The sequence below is a fragment of the Trachemys scripta genome, chromosome 6, assembly GCF_013100865.1.
Source record: "Trachemys scripta elegans isolate TJP31775 chromosome 6, CAS_Tse_1.0, whole genome shotgun sequence".
Lineage (NCBI taxonomy): Eukaryota > Metazoa > Chordata > Testudines > Emydidae > Trachemys > Trachemys scripta.
The window spans coordinates 33,749,386-33,768,261 of NC_048303.1; the positions used below are offsets into that span (position 1 = coordinate 33,749,386).

General features: G+C 46.6%; 1 protein-coding gene across 2 annotated transcripts in view; it reads left to right on the top strand.

Moving 5' to 3' along the window:
- Positions 1-3,675: 3,675 nt before the first annotated feature.
- The window catches only part of RAB3C (RAB3C, member RAS oncogene family), a 216,727-nt gene continuing 201,526 nt past the window's right edge, over positions 3,676-18,876 (top strand). The window contains exon 1 of one of the 2 annotated variants that reach the window (XM_034774077.1): positions 3,676-3,833. In XM_034774077.1, coding sequence (XP_034629968.1) covers positions 3,816-3,833 — 18 coding nt within the window. In that variant the 5' untranslated portion in view covers positions 3,676-3,815. Of the gene's footprint in view, positions 3,834-4,543; positions 4,697-18,876 lie in introns of those variants that run through there. The other variant, XM_034774076.1, reaches the window with a different exon arrangement.

An 18,876-nucleotide genomic window follows, 5' to 3' on the forward strand; every position in this document is an offset into this window, starting at 1 on the left:
ATCCCATGCCTGCAGACTCTCTCATTCCATCCACACAAGTGCATGAACAAAAAGTGAGCAACATAAAGCAGAACATGAAGGTGCCTGTTGGAAGACATATAATAAAAAACACTAAGTGGCAAATCCCACCAATTTGCACTATGCACATTTCTTTGTCCCAGCAGTACAAAGAGTAACACCTCATTATTGTTCCTGAAAATTTGTATGCCTCTGAAAGAAAGAAAGAAAGAAAGAAAGAAAGAAAGAAAGAAAGAAAGAAAGAAAGAAAGAAAGAAAGAAAGAAAGAAAGAAAGAAAGAAAGAAAGAAAGAAAGAATACATGAAAAAAGGTTGTTTATGCTGAGATACTATTTTGGTTGTTCGGGGTGCAGCGAGGATCCTTCTGTCATTGTTTATTGGAAAACCTAAAATTTTAATGAAAGAAGATCACACATACAAAATATAAAGACCAAAACATCCTACTTCATATTCTATTGATATAACCCCTTTATAGAACACTCTCAGCTAACAGATTATTGTGAGTCTGTAAACTCTGAAGTAAGTATTAACATATTAAGAAAGTCTCTGTTAGGCTAAATCCAGGAATCTATCAAAACTTTAACCCTTTAATTCTCCAGTGTAGTGTCTATATGGTGAATTCAGAGTATCTATTTCATAAGAAATTCTAGAATCAAATCTCTGAACATGTCAGTCTGTTTCAAATATGTTTAAGACTTTAAAGCATAACCATGCCCAAATGAGCAGTATTTTACAACAAAAAAGTGCAATCAGTTTAAGATCCTTGTGATATCGTCTTCAGTCAACGTGTGAAACTCTTTGCCAGAGGATGTTGTGAGGGCTAAGACTATAAAAGGGTTCAAAAAAGAACTAGATAGATTCATGGAGGATAGGTCCATCAACGGCTATTAGTCAGGATGGGCAGGGATGGTGTCCCTTGACTCTGTTTGTCAGAAGCTGGGAATGAGCGACAGGGAAAGAATCACTTGATGATTATCTGTTCTGTTCATTTCCTCTGGGGAACCTGGCATTAGTCACTGTTGGTAGACAGGATACTGGGCTAGATGGACCTTTGGTCTGACCCAGTATGTCCATTCTTTTGTTTTTTCCCAAACAAACCTTTAAAAGAATCTTAAAGAAGCCACCAGTGTTTAAAATCTCTGTTGTCTCCAGTTGCAGTTGAGCACAAATCTAATATACCTTGTTTTGACAGAGAACTGGCTCGATCTATCTTCTTTCTTGTTAGGCATTTACCTTGAATCAATACAGAATTTCAATCACAAATATTACAGAGTTGGATTTTTTTTTTAAAATGCACATGCACACTTTTAAATTTAAGTATTGAATGGGGCCAATATTGCACATATTACAGATTGTATTTATTCTTCTCATGTCTCAAGTGACTGAAAGACAAATGTGAATTGGTTCATGCAGAAAGAAATAATCAAATGCATAAATACACGGCTCTATCATGCCCTTGATAAAAACACTTCACTCCTATTTACATCCCAACATAGTGAAGCTGCTTTGGGCAGTCAGGGAAGAATTTTAAAGGAGCTGCACAGTGTTGAAATTAAATCTTGCAGGCTCAGATATTTTTGTCACTATGGACTTGTTTTGTATTTAAACCATTTGCCTACAGATATGGACTACATCTGCAGTATATAATATACCATATTTGTAGATGGTGATATCTTTGTGATAAATTGCTGTATTCATACACCTTCTCCATCTCCATGGGACAACTTCTAGCTTTCCAAACTTTTTAGCACTTTCACACTGTTGCCTTTTCCAGTGGTATAGCTCTTTTGTTTCTCATCTTCAATATATACCAACTCTTAAAATCGTGACATTAGTATGTATAGCGAAGCTAATTAGATGACTTTCAGAAGTTTCTAAAATTAGATGTATTTTCCTCTCCAGCAGAGAACTGACCATTTGGACCCAAAATAATTAAGGGTTAGGGCTTTAGAGGCTGAGGGCTCTGAAAAACAATGTCCATAAAAATGTTTTAAATGATCTCTAAAATAAGAAAAATATTTTTTCTGTAACATATGTGGCATATGCAAAACACATGATGGTTTGTGTAACATACAGGTTTTATTAGCCTTCATGTGGGATAACCTACGTAAATCATTTGTGACTTTGAGTTTCACCACTCATGAGTAATTCCAAACACATGCTGTAAAGACCTTTATAATCCACTGTCACAATCTCTCTCATTCGCGCTGTGTGTGTGTGTGTGTGCATGTGCATGCCAATATTACAATGGGAAGGGAAAGTGGGTAAAGACGTTAAAGGAATGGACTCTCAGTAAAAGGAGAAAATCAAAGAAAGACAAATGGTGGAAAATCTGGGGAAGATTGCAATTTTATTATTTGTCTACAGTAGTGCCACAAGCCCCCATCTGGGGTCAGATCCATTGTACAAACACATGGTAAGAGACAGGCTTTATCCCAAATAGCTTAAAACAGAAAAGAGAGAAAAAGGATTGGGGGATGGAGGTGAACGGAGTTGCCCCGCAGGTCTGTGTCAGAGGCAGGAATAGAACCTTATTCACTGGACATGCTGTCTCCTGAGATGTATATCAGACCTTTAATGTTAAATTCCACTCAGGGTCCTATAGGATTTTAGAAATTTTCTTGTGCTAGGCTAGAATATTCAGATGGTGATTCCAGACCATTTAAAGTATTTATATCAATTTGCCAGATTAAGGCCATGATTCAGAAAGGGAGTAATCCATTCCCACTGAAGTCATTGCATTTTTGTGCATGCCTGAAGTTGTGTGCTTAAGTACCTTATTAACTCAAGGCCTGACCAGGACTGTGAAACTAGTATTTACAAACAAAAAAATGCTTCTCAGAAGCCCCAAGCGTCATCTCATTGTTCAAGAGTTTGTTGAGAACAACCATTTACCTTCCACAAGAGAATAACAGTAGAGAAATACTGCAGAGCTCAATATATAAAGCACTTGAAAACAAGGCAGAACAGGAAAGAAAACCTGTACTGAATTGTTGTTCAGCTATTTCGCTGCTGACTTACAAAACATAAATGCACTTGCGTATAGAAAAACATATCAAATGCAAAAACTAATGCTAGTGCAAGTGCAATGGTAAAATTGAGAAGTCATGAACCCAACAGTTAGAAATTACAAAAAGTAGTGGAGTTTTAAGTGCAATATTAATTGCCAATCCAGTATCTTGGTATTGTGAACTTTACATATAAAATCAGTACCTTATTAATTAAAGAAATTGGTTACATTTTGTATCAAGCTACTAGGAAGAACAACAAGGAAAAAGTGTTCTCCTTTTTCAAATACAGCCCACCACTCCCAACACTTGAGGCATTGATACTAGGGTGGTAGTAGAAGCACCGGAGAATAATGTGGGGACCTGTATTGCAGAGCCAGAGAGCGAGAATAGGATGTAATTATTTCTCTGATCCTATGGCTGTATTTTGTTATGGTGATTAATGCCTGCATTTTATGTAACTCGCGTTGTGTAAATAACCCTGTGGCCTTTCCCTTCCCGTGCTGGTTGGTGGCTCTGAGTTAATAAATGGAAAAGGTGCCTGGAGGGTGGACCTGGGGGGTTGGGCTAATGCGAATTTTGCTGCTGAGCTTCCTAGGAGACGCTTGCTGCTGCCGCCACTTCCTTCCATCGCTGCTGCCTGCCTGAGTGAAAAGTCATCCATCTACACCCTGACCTCAGCCCCTAAGCCCCAGCCAGCACTTTCTCCGCCGAGTCACGCCTGTCCCACTCCCTCTGCCTTGCATCCCTTGCGGGCTACACTTGGGAACCACCTTCTCTGGCGTTGCCGATGGAGCTGTACGGAAAGGTAAGGCAGATGGGCAGCCCCTCCCAACCGATTCAGCGTCTCTCTCCTTAGCCAATCTGGCCCTCTGTTGTCTTGCCAAACAAAGTATCCACCCAAATAACGGCTTTGTGTAAAAAGCTAGAAGCTGGAGCGAGGGGGAGGGGGGTTAGATCCGAATCCCCTTGGCCAGCTGAACTGCGATCACCTTGGGAAACAATGTATAAACACTCCGAATTCGGGCTGAACTGGTAACCCGGTGCCTTGTAGGGAGATGGTGGGGAGGCTGGGGGGAGGGGGGAGACCAAAGTATCGCGTGTAGCGCTAGGTCCCCGGCACTGCTGGACCCCCCCTTGGCTGCTCTGTGGGACTGCTGCAGCGGGGCTACTCATCCCATTCGGCCACTTCCAGCGCCCAGCTGGGAGAGGAGTTTGCAGCGCTCCCCTTGGCTGAGCGCGCAGCCCCAGCGCCTCTCTGCCCAGGCGCTGGACTGGGTGACACCCGCTCTAGCTTCCCCAGCGCCTCTGCACGCGGGGCTGGAGGAGGAGGAGAGGGGAGGCGGAGCCGGGGGCACGGGGAGGGAGGAGGGGACCGCGCTGAGCGTTCTGGGAGTTGTAGTTCTTGCCCTTCCCAGGTTGCCTTCGCTCGCTGCCGTGAAGGGAGCAGCGCGGACTACAGCTCCCATGGGTGGGCAGGGGGCGCCCGGCCAGCCGTGGGAGCGGCCGGAGGGACAGCTCCGGTGCTGATCCCGCCGCCGGTTTGTTAGCAAACGCCGGGGGAGCGCGCGGGGCGTGCTGTGGCCGCGCTCGCTGCTCGGCTGGACCCACCCGGCACGGGAGGCAGCCAAAGGACGCGGGCCGAGGATGAGGCACGAAGCTCCCATGCAGGTACCTCGCTGAAGGGGAGCGAGTGGAGAGCGAGCAGCTGCACGCTGCCTTCCTGGCGCTACGGACACACACGGGGTGGCGGGCGGGGGGAGCCGCAGCCGAGTAATCGCGTTAGCGGTTGCTTACCTTGCGCTGCTGCGCAGAGCGGGGACCGAGCCCTTGTCTTGTAACCGCCGCGGGGGCTTGGGCTCCGCCGGAGCTGGGAGCGAGCGAGTGTCGCTTCTGAGCCCCTCTGCGGTGGAAGGGAGGGAGGCGCACCCCACCTCGCCTCTCCGGACGGCTCTCCCTGCCTGCCCTGTGCTTGGCAGTTGCCTGGGTCAGTGGCCCGCTCGCTTCAGGGCGATCCGCGCCCAGCGAGGCTTTGCACAGCTGTGCGGGGGTGGGGGGACACGGACTGCAAATAATTCCCATTCCTGGAGGCACTCAAGTCAAACACACGCCTGCTTGCTCCCAGTGCCATTTCCCCATCCAGCCGGCGCTCGCTGCTGGAAAGGCATGAGGGGTAGCTGTACGCCCGCTGGCCCTGATGTCCTTTTGTGCCACTCGCACGCTGGGGTAGGGGCACGGGAAAGCCCTCGATATTCAGTGACCCCCCCCCAGTGCTTCGTTTTCTAGCCAGCCACCGTGGTAGTGTTACTTTTTAAGATTTATGATCAGATATGTGTGCTGCATTAGGAAGCGCACCAATCTCTTCAGATATTAAGCTCCTTTGTGAATGAATCTAAACTCCTCTGTAAGTCAATTAATTATAAGTTTTTTTTGGGGGGGTGATATGCAGTGAGTTCTTCGCTGCATGCAAAGCAAGTTAACTGGAAATGGCTATCTGTTTATTAAACGGGCAGTTATCCATCTGCATCAAAGGATGATGTCTTGTTGATAGAATTTGAGATAAGAATAGGATAGCCCTTTCTTAATTGTTTTTGTGTAGGGAAAAATCTCTCTCTTTGCACTGGAGAAAGAGACGGATATTCAGATATTATTAATTGACATTGTCATGCACTGTTTTGATAGCCTCAGGTTAGTTGGTGTTTTAAATCCATTTATATGAAATTACTTAATTTATTTTAGTTTTTTTTTGTATTATTTATTTATATTGTCCTAGCACATAGGAGCTCAAGTCATGGACCAGAACTCCATGCTGTACATCTGAACATATGATTTTTAATGGAAAAATCAATCATGTTTACATTAGTAGCAATCAGTCATATTGATGTTATATAATTTAACTAACCTCTTTACAGCTGTGCTGTAAGTTAAGTTTTGAAATGCAACCATGGCAGCGTATGTTTTCTCTTTCAGTATTTATGGTATTGCTACTATTATCTTGCGTTGCTACTGTAACAGTAGTAGAACTTCAACATGAAGGGGGTGAAATATGCATCCCGTTTAATATAAATGTACAAAAAGGCAGCTAAAATATTGGATAACACTGCTGTGAATCCCACAATTGAAGCTGGATTTATTTGACTTCGAAACGTGAATAATAAACCCATAAACCTTTTTTAGATCAATTGCTTATATATCACATACTGAAATCTTTCAGCCAAAGAGGCACATTAGAAATAAGCCAATCTACCATAAGCATTTCTATCAGTTTTCTGGCTAGAGAGCAGAGTTGGTTAAGATGCTGTTTAAAATATAAAGTTCTGTTTGGTTAGTACATGAGTATTTTCACTGTGTTCTTTACACTTAAATATATTTACATATTAAAATAATATTTTGAATTAAATGGTTTTAGAGATCCTTTTGCAGAAAAATAGGTTTGTATATTATAATGAAAATAGAAGATTTTGCTTGTCAGTGGAAGAAAGTGAATGTTAGGTTCCTATTGGATTAGTTATGTATCACAGATGTTGGATTTATTGTGGAAAAGCTTGTTAAATAGCTATAGAAACAAAATGATTGTACAAAACTAAACTAACTAAAGACAATCGCAAAGAAAGAAAAATCCAAGATCTGTAAAAATATATTTGTCATATTATGTTAAAATCACATTGATTTTTATATGAGCAGGCAAATACGAGATTGTTACTGCAAATACAATTGTCCATTGTTATAAAAAACAGTGGAAAACAGTGGCTTAGTATAATAATGACAAAAAGGAGCTATAAACAAGTGTAATGTTTTTTCTTAAAGGTTGGTGAAAGGACAAATAATGTATGTTTCAGCATGTCTCATCCAAAACTATAATTGCACAGCATCTGGGTTTCTCCAAGATATGAAAATGCAATCAGGCAGATTAATTCAGATTAGTTGTCATTTCCATTTAGAGGCTGCAATTCAAATGCTTCTTTCCACCATCCCCAGCATGTCTAAAAACTATTCTTATTAAATCTTCAAGCAAAATACAGTTCTGCTGTGGGGTCTTCTTCTAAAGAGACATTTCTTTTTCTAACTCTAATTTAGTACAGTTCACAGTCCTTGTCCAAATGAGATTTTGGATTGACTGAACTAATTGCCCGCTTTACTTATTTTATCTGTAAAGAAAGACTTTTAGTTACCTGGTTTCCTGTCTGAAGCATATGATATATCTCTTTCTTTAAGCTCCACAGCTTTATAAAACAGTCTGTTCTAGAGTAAATGTAATTCTCTGTTGCTAAAATCTCTCAATTGCAAAGAAACAGGAAGAATGATGAATTGTGTCTATGGATCAAGAAGAAAACCAAGTCACCAGGCAGCATAAGAACTAGTTCTTCCTTTACAAATCAACTAATAATTAAAAACATAATCTGAAAATATAATAAAAGATGAGATAATGGGCCATCTCAGTGGTACTGATCTTTTGTGCATACACAAGATCCTTGTTTAAATCCCAAACACAGTCTATTTGTCTTTGGGCCAACGAGGTCTAAGATGCCTGGGAAGGAAGGACTCTCAATGTTTGTGTCTAAAACTATATTCAATATACCCATGTGCACATACATCACTGCCCTCTGCCGGATGGAATCAGAGTTTGTGATGATTTTTTATTACCATTTTAGTCACAAATTTAAAAAGAAAATAGATGTCTTAATATTACTAACAGTTAGGTGGAGGATTTTGGTTTTGGAAGCAATAGTGCTGAATTCTGTTCACTGTGCCACATAAAAGCAGTGTGGCTGGCATGTGAGGTGGCTGTATGTATGCAGGCATGGATTGTAGGAGGTGACTAAGCATACATTGTTCAATCCTGACTTACATAGCTGATTAAGGAATGGCAATAAAGGCTTGAAAAGGAATTTTGCCTGGTTAGAATCATATTGGCTGAGATTTGGGACTTTGATGGAAGGGGTAGACTGTTATATTAGTGATGAGTAAACGGATTTGGAAGAAATAGAAGCGCTAACCTGTTTCAAATATCATAGAATTGGAAGGGACCTCGAGAGGTCATCCAGTCCAGTCCCTTGCACTCAAGGCAGGACTAAGTATTATCTAGACCATCCCTGACAGGTGTTTGTCCAACCTGCTCTTAAAAATCCCCAATGATGGAGATTCCACTACCTCCCTAGGCAATTTATTCCAGTGCTTACCCACTCTGATAGGAAGTTTTTCCTAATGTCTAACCTAAACTGCCCTTGCTGCAATTTAAGCCCATTGCGTCTTGTCCTATCTTCAGAGGTTAAGAAGAACAATTTTTCTTCTCCTTGTAACAACCTTTTATGTATTTGAAAATTGTTATCATGTCCCCTCTCAGTCTTCTCTTCTCCAGACTAAACAAACCCAATTTTTTCAATCTTCCCTCATAGGTCATGTTTTCTAAACCTTTAGTCATTTTTGTTGCTCTTCTCTGGACTTTCTCCAATTTGTCCATATCTTTCCTGAAATGTGGTGCCCAGAACTGGACTCAATACTCCAGTTGAGGCCTAATCAGCACAGAGTAGAGCGGAAGAATTACTTCTCGTGCCTTGCTCACAATACTCCTGCTAATATATCCCAGAATTATGTTTGCTTTTTTTCAACAGCGTAACACTGTTGACTCATATTTAGCCTGTGATCCACTATGACCCCCAGATCACTTTCCTCAGTACTCCTTTCTAGGCAGTCATTTCCCATTTTGTATGTGTGCAACTCATTGTTTCTTCTGAAGTAAAGTACTTTGCATTTGTCCTTATTGAATTTCATCCTATTTACTTCAGACCATTTCTCCAGTTTGTCCAGTTCGTCCGCAAACTTTATAATCATTCATGAAGATATTGAACAGAACTGGAGCCAGAACCGATCCCTGCAGGACTCCACTCATTGTGCCCTTCCAGCATGACTCTGAACCCCTGATAACTACTCTCTGGGAATGATTTTCCAACACGTTATGCACCCACCTTATAGTAGCTCCATCTAGATAATATTTCCCTAGTTTGTTTATGAGACGATCATGCGAGACAGTATCAAAAGCCTTACTAAAGTCTATCATAATAGACTCACCTGGAACCTTTTTGTAAGGACTGTTTTGAATTGGTAGAAGTATTTTCCTTGTATCTCCCAACAATTCTCTCTAGCTTTCCTGATATTCTGCAAATTCAACTGGAAGGTCTCAATAGTTCAGGCATTTTTTTCCCCTGGGCTGGCTGCTGCATTCAGAGTTTGTATGATCCTGCACCCTGCTGGAATTAGAGGCATGCAATGCATTCTGGGGCACACCTGACCTCAGGAGGCCTCAAAGCATGTGAGATTAGAAGATGGCAATTGGCTTACCAGGGAATGCCAGATCTGCTGAGTCCCTACCAGGGACTTGGCAGGTCATCAGATCAGAACAACGGACCTATTGAAGCTGGTTGAGCTGGGGAGGGAAGCGGGGTTAAGAGGGAGTCAGTAAAAGCAATGTGTGAATTTATCTCTACCAAGGAAGAAAATAAGCATATTTTCCTCAGAGCTTTTCACATGTTACTGCCACCCATGATGGTTGTGCTCATACAAAAGTAAACAAAACAAGGCTATACTGGCTTCTACTGCATTAGAAATACATCAAAACAAAATGAAGAAGGACAACAGCTCTTTTGAGGCTACTACAAAACTGTGAGGAATAAAGCCAAATAAAAGCTATACAAGTACAGCAGTTAACATGGCCACATGTCTCTAAGCATTCAGCAAAACTATCTGATCCTTCCCAATTTGTTTAACTTTCTGTTAACAACACAGGAAATGTTGTTCCTGGAAAGATGCATGTAACATTTTCCATACATTTTAAATGACATTGTGGGATCTTGATTGCCTGACTGGCTAGGGGTATGTTCACATATTGTACACAGAATGTTTAGTTGCAAGGGTGGGTTTCTTGCTGAGGATGCAGGCATGTATTTCTGTGCTATGGACTAGACTGCTCCTCAGAATGTGTCTGTCTTAAACAACATTGGTGGAGCCTCTTACAAACATTGTGAAGCTGCCCCCCACCCCCCATGATTTGTTGACAGGAGGCGCAAACAGAGGCAGGTACTTGCAAACTTGGCTGCTTTGCTGGAGAAAACATATATTAAGGTCATCCGTCTAATAGTACTTTACAGTTCTAATAGCACCTCCTATCTGTAGCTGTCACTGTGCCGTACCTACATTAATGAATGAAACCTCAAAACGCCTCAGAGGCAGGTAAGCATCCTCTGATGTTGCTAAGTATTGTTATCACCATTTGACCCCTGGGGAAGCCAAGCCACAAAGAGGTTAAGGTCACATAGGCAGTCTGTAGAAAAGTGAGGAATAGAACCCAGATTTCCAGGTCTATGCTTTAAACACAAGACCATCCTTCTCATCATGATTATGCCAACCCGCCATAGAGGGCATGAAGGGATGTTGTGTATGAGGCTCCTGGTCACATTTTAGCCATTTTAGAAAAGAGATGGAGCTTGCACATCAAGGCCAAATTGAGCAGTGATTTACATTCCATATAGTCCTGTTAGACTGGGACCACTCAGACTGTAAGTCTTGTCTGAACTTGGCATATTACTTCTCATTGCTGAAACTGTTTTTACCATTGCTCTAACTACGAATATGCCTGACTATTAATAGAAAAAGTAAAGGAACCACAGCATGCCTTCAGGTGTGAGGAATTATCATATCAATGGGGTGAGTGGGAGGCTGTTTCTTTGTAGTAAATAGTAGTAGTAATTCTTGAATCAGAGGGCGTCATTATATATAGAAAGGCAATGCTGTTCTTTGAAACATTCTATAAATCATTATAACTGAAGAAACCAACCAATGTCTGTCCTTGCGAGGGGGAGAAATGGGATTCTTCCCACACACAATAGTAGGCTTTGCTTTTCTCTTAAGAAAATATTTTTTATATATTTGTAAAATATATAAAGGAATGAGCCCAGGCATGTCCTAGCCAATCAGGAATGTTGCCCTTTTCATCCTATTTTGCATGGGGGCTTTCATTCTGTATGGCAGAAGTGCAGTGTGTTCCAGGCATATAAAGGCAAGATGAAGGGATAAGCATCACAAAGAGTTCAGGCGAACTCAGTCCTGCCTTAATGAGAACATTGTTGCACTGCCATCAATTCTGTCTAGGAGTAGGGTCCTGTAAGGCCAAACAAAGGAACATGACTAAGTGCCTCGTTAGCATGGTGAATGTCACATGTAAAGCCATATCTCTTCAAACACCCTGTGGCGGGGCGAGTGCCCCACCCCCCCCATGTGAGAGGGGGCTAGAGTAGGCCAGAGTGGCTGCGCAGGCTGGCAGCCAATCAGGAAAGGGCTTACTGAAAGCCAGTCAGGGCCGACATTAGAGCCAGCCAATCAGGGCTAGGCTAGGCCCTATACAAAGGCTGCCCAGAAGAGCAGCAGGCAGTCTGTCCCAGACCTTCATGGGGGAAGGTCTATCTCCAGAGCGGGGAGACTAGCACCACAGACAGCGCAGTGCTGGCCTGGCTCGGCTCAGGGAGCAGAAGGGATCTCTAGCTTGTAGCCTGCCAGGCTGCAGGTCCTGAAATGGAAGGGCCTAGCGGGTGCAAGGGGCCATAAGTGAAGCGGCCCAGGGAAGAGGACAGACGAGGGGAGAGAAGGAGGACAGTGAGGCTGCTGCCAGAGGGTCCCTGGGCCAGGACCCAGAGTAGAGGGCAGGCCTGGGTCCTCACTTCCCCGTTGAAGTACACCCAGTCATTGGCCGTGGGGAGCGGCCATCACAGACTACGCCAGATCCCTGACAAGAGGGATTAGACTTTGGGGTGTGTGGTTGGACATGGTAGCTGGGGCACAGAGAGACTGCTGATCAACCTCCCTGGGAAGGGGGTGTGGATGGACTAAGGGGCACTGCCGGAGGGCAGTGGTCCTGAAGAGGACGCTGTGAGCTGGTGAGCGACATGAACTCAGACGCCAACCAAGGGCGAGAAAATGGGCAGGACACCACCAGGAGAGGGCGCTCCACTGGACTGAGCTAATTCCCGGAGGCAACCAGCAGGAGGCGCTGCGGTGGTGAGTCCCAACCCTGTCACACACCCTCATTCAGGGATCAGTTCTTGACCCTACATTATTTAACATTTTTATCAATGACCTGAAAGAGAACATAAAATCGTCACTGATCAAGTTGGTAGAGGACAAATATTTGGGAAGTGGTAAATAATGAAGAGGACAGGTTATTTGTACAGCGTGATCTGGACTGCTTGGTATGGTGGGCACAAGCAAACAATATGCATTTTAATAAAGCCAAAATGTGAATGTGTATCTAGGAACAAACAATGTAAGCTATACTTTCAGAATAGGGGTCTCTATTCTGGGAGGCAGTGACTGAAAAGTTTGGGCGTCATGGAGGATAATCAGGTGAATGTGAACTCTGAGTGCGAAGATGTGGCCCAAAGGACTAATGCAATCTTTGGATGCATAAACAGGGGAATTATTTGTCACTGGTGTGATTGTCTGCTGGAATCTGTGTCTAATTCTGTTGTCCACAATTCAAGAAGGATGTTGATAAATTGGAGAGGGTTCAGAAAAGAGTCACAAGAATGATTAAAGAATTAGAAAACATGCCTTATAGTAACGGAGTCAAGGAGCTCAATCTGTTTAGCTTAAGAAAGAGAAGACTAAGGAGTGACTTGATCGCAGTCTGTAAGTACCAAATGGGAACAAATAGTTGATGATGGGCTTTTCAGTTTGGCAGAGAAAGGTACAGAGTAATAAAATCCAAGGTCTAGCAGTTGAACTAGACAAATTCAGACTGGAAATAAGGTAATATTTTTTACAGTGAGGGTAATTAAAAAAATAAACAATTTACCAAACTCGTGGTGGATAGTCCATCACTGTGCATTTTTAAATGAAGGTTGGATTTTTTTTTTGAAGAGAGGCTGTAGTTCAAAAGGAATCATTTTGTGGAAGTTCTATGGCCTGTGTTATACGCTTTTATAGGAGATCAGACTAGAGGATCACAGCCTTGGAATCTATGGCTCTGTTCTCAGCCCATGCCATCATACTTTTTTACTTTGTATTTGTGGGAATAAGAAAACAGATGCCCATATGACTTGACTGACTTCTATGCAATGCAGAGGATTATGCCTACCATTTATGCTTGCTCATTTGTACTCAATGATTTTTTTGCCTCTGTCTTCACGAACAAGGTCAGCTCCCAGACTGCTGCACTGGGCAGTACAGCATGGGGAGAAGGTGACCAACCCTCTGTGGAGAAAGAAGTGGTTCGGGACTATTTAGAAAAACTGGACGTGCACAAGTCCATGGGGCCGGATGCGCTGCATCCGAGGGTGCTAAAGGAGTTGGCGGGTGAGATTGCAGAGCCATTAGCCATTATTTTTGAAAACTCATGGCGATCGGGGGAGGTCCCAGATGACTGGAAAAAGGCTAATGTAGTGCCCATCTTTAAAAAAGGGAAGAAGGAGGATCCGGGGAACTACAGACCAGTCAGCCTCACCTCAGTCCCTGGAAAAATCATGGAGCAGGTCCTCAAGGAATCAATTATGAAACATTTAGAGGAGAGGAAAGTGATCAGGAACAGTCAGCATGGATTCACGAAGGGGAAGTCGTGCCTGACTAACCTAATTGCCTTCTATGATGAGATAACTGGCTCTGTGGATGAGGGGAAAGCAGTGGATGTGTTATTCCTTGACTTTAGCAAAGCTTTTGATACGGTCTCCCACAGTATTCTTGCCGCCAAGTTAAAGAAGTATGGGCTGGATGAATGGACTGTAAGGTGGATAGAAAGCTGGCTAGATCATCGGGCTCAACGGGTAGTGATCAATGGCTCCATGTCTAGTTGGCAGCCGGTTTCAAGCGGAGTGCCCCAAGGGTCGGTCCTGGGGCCGGTTTTGTTTAATATCTTTATTAATGATCTGGAGGATGGTGTGGACTGCACTCTCAGCAAGTTTGCAGATGACACTAAACTAGGAGGCGTGGTAGATACACTAGAGGGTAGGGATCGGATACAGAGGGACCTAGACAAATTAGAGGATTGGGCAGAAAAAAACCTGATGAGGTTCAACAAGGACAAGTGCAGAGTCCTGCACTTAGGACGGAAGAATCCCATGCACTGCTACAGACTAGGGACCGAATGGCTAGGTAGCAGTTCTGCAGAAAAGGACCTAGGGGTCACAGTGGACGAGAAGCTGGATATGAGTCAACAGTGTGCTCTTGTTGCCAAGAAGGCTAACGGCATTTTGGGCTGTATAAGTAGGGGCATTGCCAGCAGATCGAGGGACGTGATCGTTCCCCTTTATTCGACATTGGTGAGGCCTCATCTGGAATACTGTGTCCAGTTTTGGGCCCCACACTACAAGAAGGATGTGGAAAAATTGGAAAGAGTCCAGCGGAGGGCAACAAAAATGATTAGGGGTCTGGAGCACATGACTTATGAGGAGAGGCTGAGGGAACTGGGATTGTTTAGTCTCCAGAAGAGAAGAATGAGGGGGGATTTGATAGCAGCCTTCAACTACCTGAAGGGGGGTTCCAAAGAGGATGGAGCTCGGCTGTTCTCAGTGGTGGCAGACGACAGAACAAGGAGCAATGGTCTCAAGTTGCAGTGGGGGAGGTCCAGGTTGGATATCAGGAAAAACTATTTCACTAGGAGGGTGGTGAAACACTGGAATGCGTTACCTAGGGAGGTGGTGGAGTCTCCTTCCTTGGAGGTTTTTAAGGCCCGGCTTGACAAAGCCCTGGCTGGGATGATTTAGCTGGGAATTGGTCCTGCTTTGAGCAGGGGGTTGGACTAGATGACCTCTTGAGGTCCCTTCCAACTCTGATATTCTATGATTCTATGATTATTGGGGGGTTTAGCCCCGTTGGACCAGCCGGGATGCTAATGCCTATTTGCAAGTTCCCTCAGATACTAGGCGGCGATCCCAGCAGCATAGAGAGGCCTTATTGGAAAAAGCCTGGTGGTCCCCGGCTTGCGCCCGCCCACTTCTAAAGGCCCCTCCCCCAGCCTAGCGGGAGGGACTACTGGACCCAGGAACCAACTAATCGCTTGGGACAACTAATGAAAAAACAGGGAATGGAGTGATGGTCAAAGGTTCAAAATAAGGGTGCCAGATGGGGACACCGAGCAGAGAACCCCGGACAGTGCCCACTGCTCCTCAAAGGTGTCAAGGGAGTTAGTGGATGCTGCCCAGTGGAACTCTGCCTGGAGGCATGAGACCAGGGAGGAACGGAAATAGTAGGGTTACCATACGTCCAGTTTTTCCCGGACATGTCCGGCTTTTTGGTAATCAAACCCCCGTCCGGGGGGAACTGCCAAAAGTCGAACATGTCCGGGAAAAATACCGGCCAGGCACTTCCCCTCCCGGGCTCCAGCTGCTCTGCTCCTCCCCTGACTCTTCGGCTCTGTTTAAGAGCCGAGCTGCCCGCGCTCCGGCTTCGGGCAGCCCCCTTGCCTCTGGACCCCGAGCCGCCGGCCGGGCACTTCCCCTCCTGGGCTCCAGCTGCTCTGCTCCGGCGGCGCAGCGTCCGGAGGAAAGGGGGCTGCCCAAAGCCAGAGTGCTAGGGCAGCTCGGCTCATAAACAGAGCCAAAGAGTCAGGGGAGGAGCACAGCAGCCGGAGCCTGGGAGGGGAAGTGCCCGGCCGGGGGCGCAGGGTCTGGAGGCATGGGGGCTGCCCGAAGCCCGAGCGCTACCGGCTTCACGGTTTGCCGGGCAGCCTCCAGACCCTGCACCCCCGGCTGGGGGCTTCCCCTCCCGGGCTCCAGCTGCGCTCGGTAGCGCTCGGGCAGCCCTTTTCGCGTGGCTGTGAGGGAGGAGGGGGAGTTTGGGGAAGGGGTGGGGAATGGGTGGAGTTGGGGCGGAGGCGGGGTGAGGCTGGGGTGGGAAAGGGGCGGGGCCTGGGCCCATGGAGTGTCCTCTTTTTTATTTTTTAAATATGGTAACCCTAGAAATAGGCCCCACAGTCGCAGAGCACCCCCTCGTCCAACATCCTCCTCCTGGTATTGTAGATGGTAACTTTGACTAGAGCCAGGAGGAGGTTGACGAGGAGGTCTCACGACTTCGTGGAGCCACGGATAGGGTGTGCGAAAATGAACAGGTGTGGGGAAAAGTGCAGCCAGAACTTCAACAAGAGGTTCTGGAGGAGCCGGAACAGGGGCTGCAACTTGGCGCACTCGAGGTAAGCGTGCGCCAGGTTCTCCCTCACGCCGCAGAAGGGGCAGGCCTCGGGAGTAGGGGTGAAGCGCGCCAGGTACATGCCCGTGCTCATGGCTCCGTGAATGAGCCGCCAACTGATGTCCCCGGCGGGCCGTGTGACCAAGGTGGAAAAGGCTGGCCCACAGGGGCTCCTCACCCTCCACAGGTGGTAAATAGTCCCGCCATTTGATGTCAGGGCAGGACGCAAGGGTGAGGAAATGCAGTGTGTGGAGTACGAGCATGTACAGCTGGTCTTTGGGCGTGGTTTGGAACTGGACTGGCTGCAGGGTGTGCAGCCGGCTCGGAGTACGGGAGTGGGGGGGCTCGCAGAACAGGGGCTCGATAGAAAGGTCCAGAGGGCCTGGGGTGAGGGGTGGACGGGGAGCGCCCTTTCGCAAGGCCCGCCACGCAGGAAGATGAGAGAAGGGGGCGACAAGGCAGTGCCCACCTCCTGGAGTACAGGCAGGGGGGTCGGAAGGGTGGAGAGCCCCATGCGCCAGACGAGCACACGGGGATCCACCCAGTCCCCCTGTCGTAGTCCAGGAGGTCTCTGACCCTGGTGGTTTCTGCCAGGGCCAACCTCCGGCACACTGAGGGAGACTCCGCCACCTGCACATGTAGATCGGGGTTGTGTAGCAGGGGCTCCGTGAGGAGGTCCGCGCCCTCGGTGGCCACAATAGACCTGGTTGCCAAAAAAGGCTTCCAGGTCCGGAGGAGGTCCCGGTAGAAGACCGGCATCTCAGAGAGGTCTTGTGGAAGACCTCTCAGATGAAGGAAAAACAGCTGCCGGTCATATCTGAGCCCTCGGAGGTGGCAGAGGAAGGCGTGCGCCAACGTGCTCCATGCCGGACTACCTGCACTGTAAAGGAGTCTCTGCAGGGCCTGGAGGCGGAAGACATGGACCTGGCTATGAAGACAGACCAGGCCCTGTCCTCCCTCCTCCAGGGGAAGACTCAGAACCCCTGCAGAGACCCAGTGCAGTCCTGGCCAGAAAAACTCCAGGGCTATCCTCTGGAGCCTGGCCAGGATCCCTGGGGCCGGCTCAGGGCGTTGAGTTGGTGCCAGAGCATGGACAGGACGAGCTGGTTCAGCACCAGTGCCCTCCCTCGCAGGGAGCGACACCGGAGCACTCCTGTCCATCTCCGCAGCCGCTCACCCACCTTGACCTCCAAATCCTGCCAGTTCTCTGGCGGAGAAGGATGCGTGGCGGAAAGGTAAATGCCGAGATAGAGCAGCGGACCCGCACTCCACCAGATGGCATGGAGCGCGGGTGGGAGGGAGTGTGCCTGCCACCCATCCCCGACCACCAGGCCAGAGCTCTTGACCCAGTTGACCCGGGCGGAGGAGGCCGTTGAGTAAACGGCCTGGCAGGCCTCCACCTGCACCAGGTCACCCGGGTCTTGGACCACGAGGAGCATGTCGTCAGCGTACGCCAACAGGACCAGCCGCAGCTCCGGCTCCCGAAGCACCAACCCCGCCATCCTCCGATGGAGGAGACTGAGGAAGGGCTCGATCGCCAGAGCATACAGCTGGCCCAAGAGGGGGCACCCCTGCCATACTCCCCACCCAAAGCTGACCGGCTCGGTCAGGGTCCAGTTGAGCCTGACCAGACACTCTGCCTCAGCGTACAGCACCTGGAGAAAACCCACAAACTGGGGCCTCCTTCTGACCCAGAAGGGGATGGCATGCCAAACAGCACTCTTGATTAGTCAAGAGATGTAGTTACTGGTCTACAGCTGAGACTGCTGAGAACAGTACTGAATGGTCTAGTTCTTATTAGGTGGGACTAGGAATATTTAAAATATTTTAAATTCAGATTAGAGTCTCCTGATATTGCAGGAGCAGGATCATCTTTGTGGTTAAGGCACTGAATGAAGGTAGGGAGATCTAGGTTCTGTTCTGGTTTTGTCAAACACCTTCCATATGGCCTCAGGCAAGTCACTGAGGCTAAAATTTTCAGGTGTCCACTGATTTGGCTGTAATTTTGGCATGCCTAGGCACCCAGAGCCTGATTTTGGGAGGCGCTGAGTGAGTTGGACACCAAAAACTAGTGAATACTTTTGAAAGAACTATAAAATAGCGCCTAGTGCTCAAGCACTGTTATGCCATTAGTATTTATATATTTTTAAAAATTGACGCTCAGATGGAAGGTGCCATTTAAGTGCAAAGGAGAAAGTAGCAGTTTTCACTCCATCTTATAGAAAAGCAAACCTATGAAGGCACCTTTTTTATTCATGTGCTTCTTACTCTGGTGGCTCTAAAAGTATCTGCTGAATATTAAGTTGTTCAGTGAAAGAACAAGTTTGTAAGCTTTTCCTGGTGTTAATGGAACCTGTGACAGGGAAGAACTCACCACCACAGCACCTCCTGCTGGCCATCCTAGGAATTAGCTCTCATTTTGCCAGAGCACCCTTGTCTAGTTGTGTCTTGCCCATCGTCACTCTCACCTCCACCTCTAGGACCCATCGTCTTCTGTACACAGGTCTTTGGCGGTGTCCCAGTAGGTCCTTTCCCCCCTTCCAAGGGACCGACAGTTCTTAGTCCAATCACTTGCCTCAGTGGCAAACTGCAGTCCTGATTCTAGATGCTCATTTCAGTGGCAATCTGCAGTCCATTCACCAGCCACTTCCCTCAGTGGCATGGGGAGGGGGGGAACCCGGGCC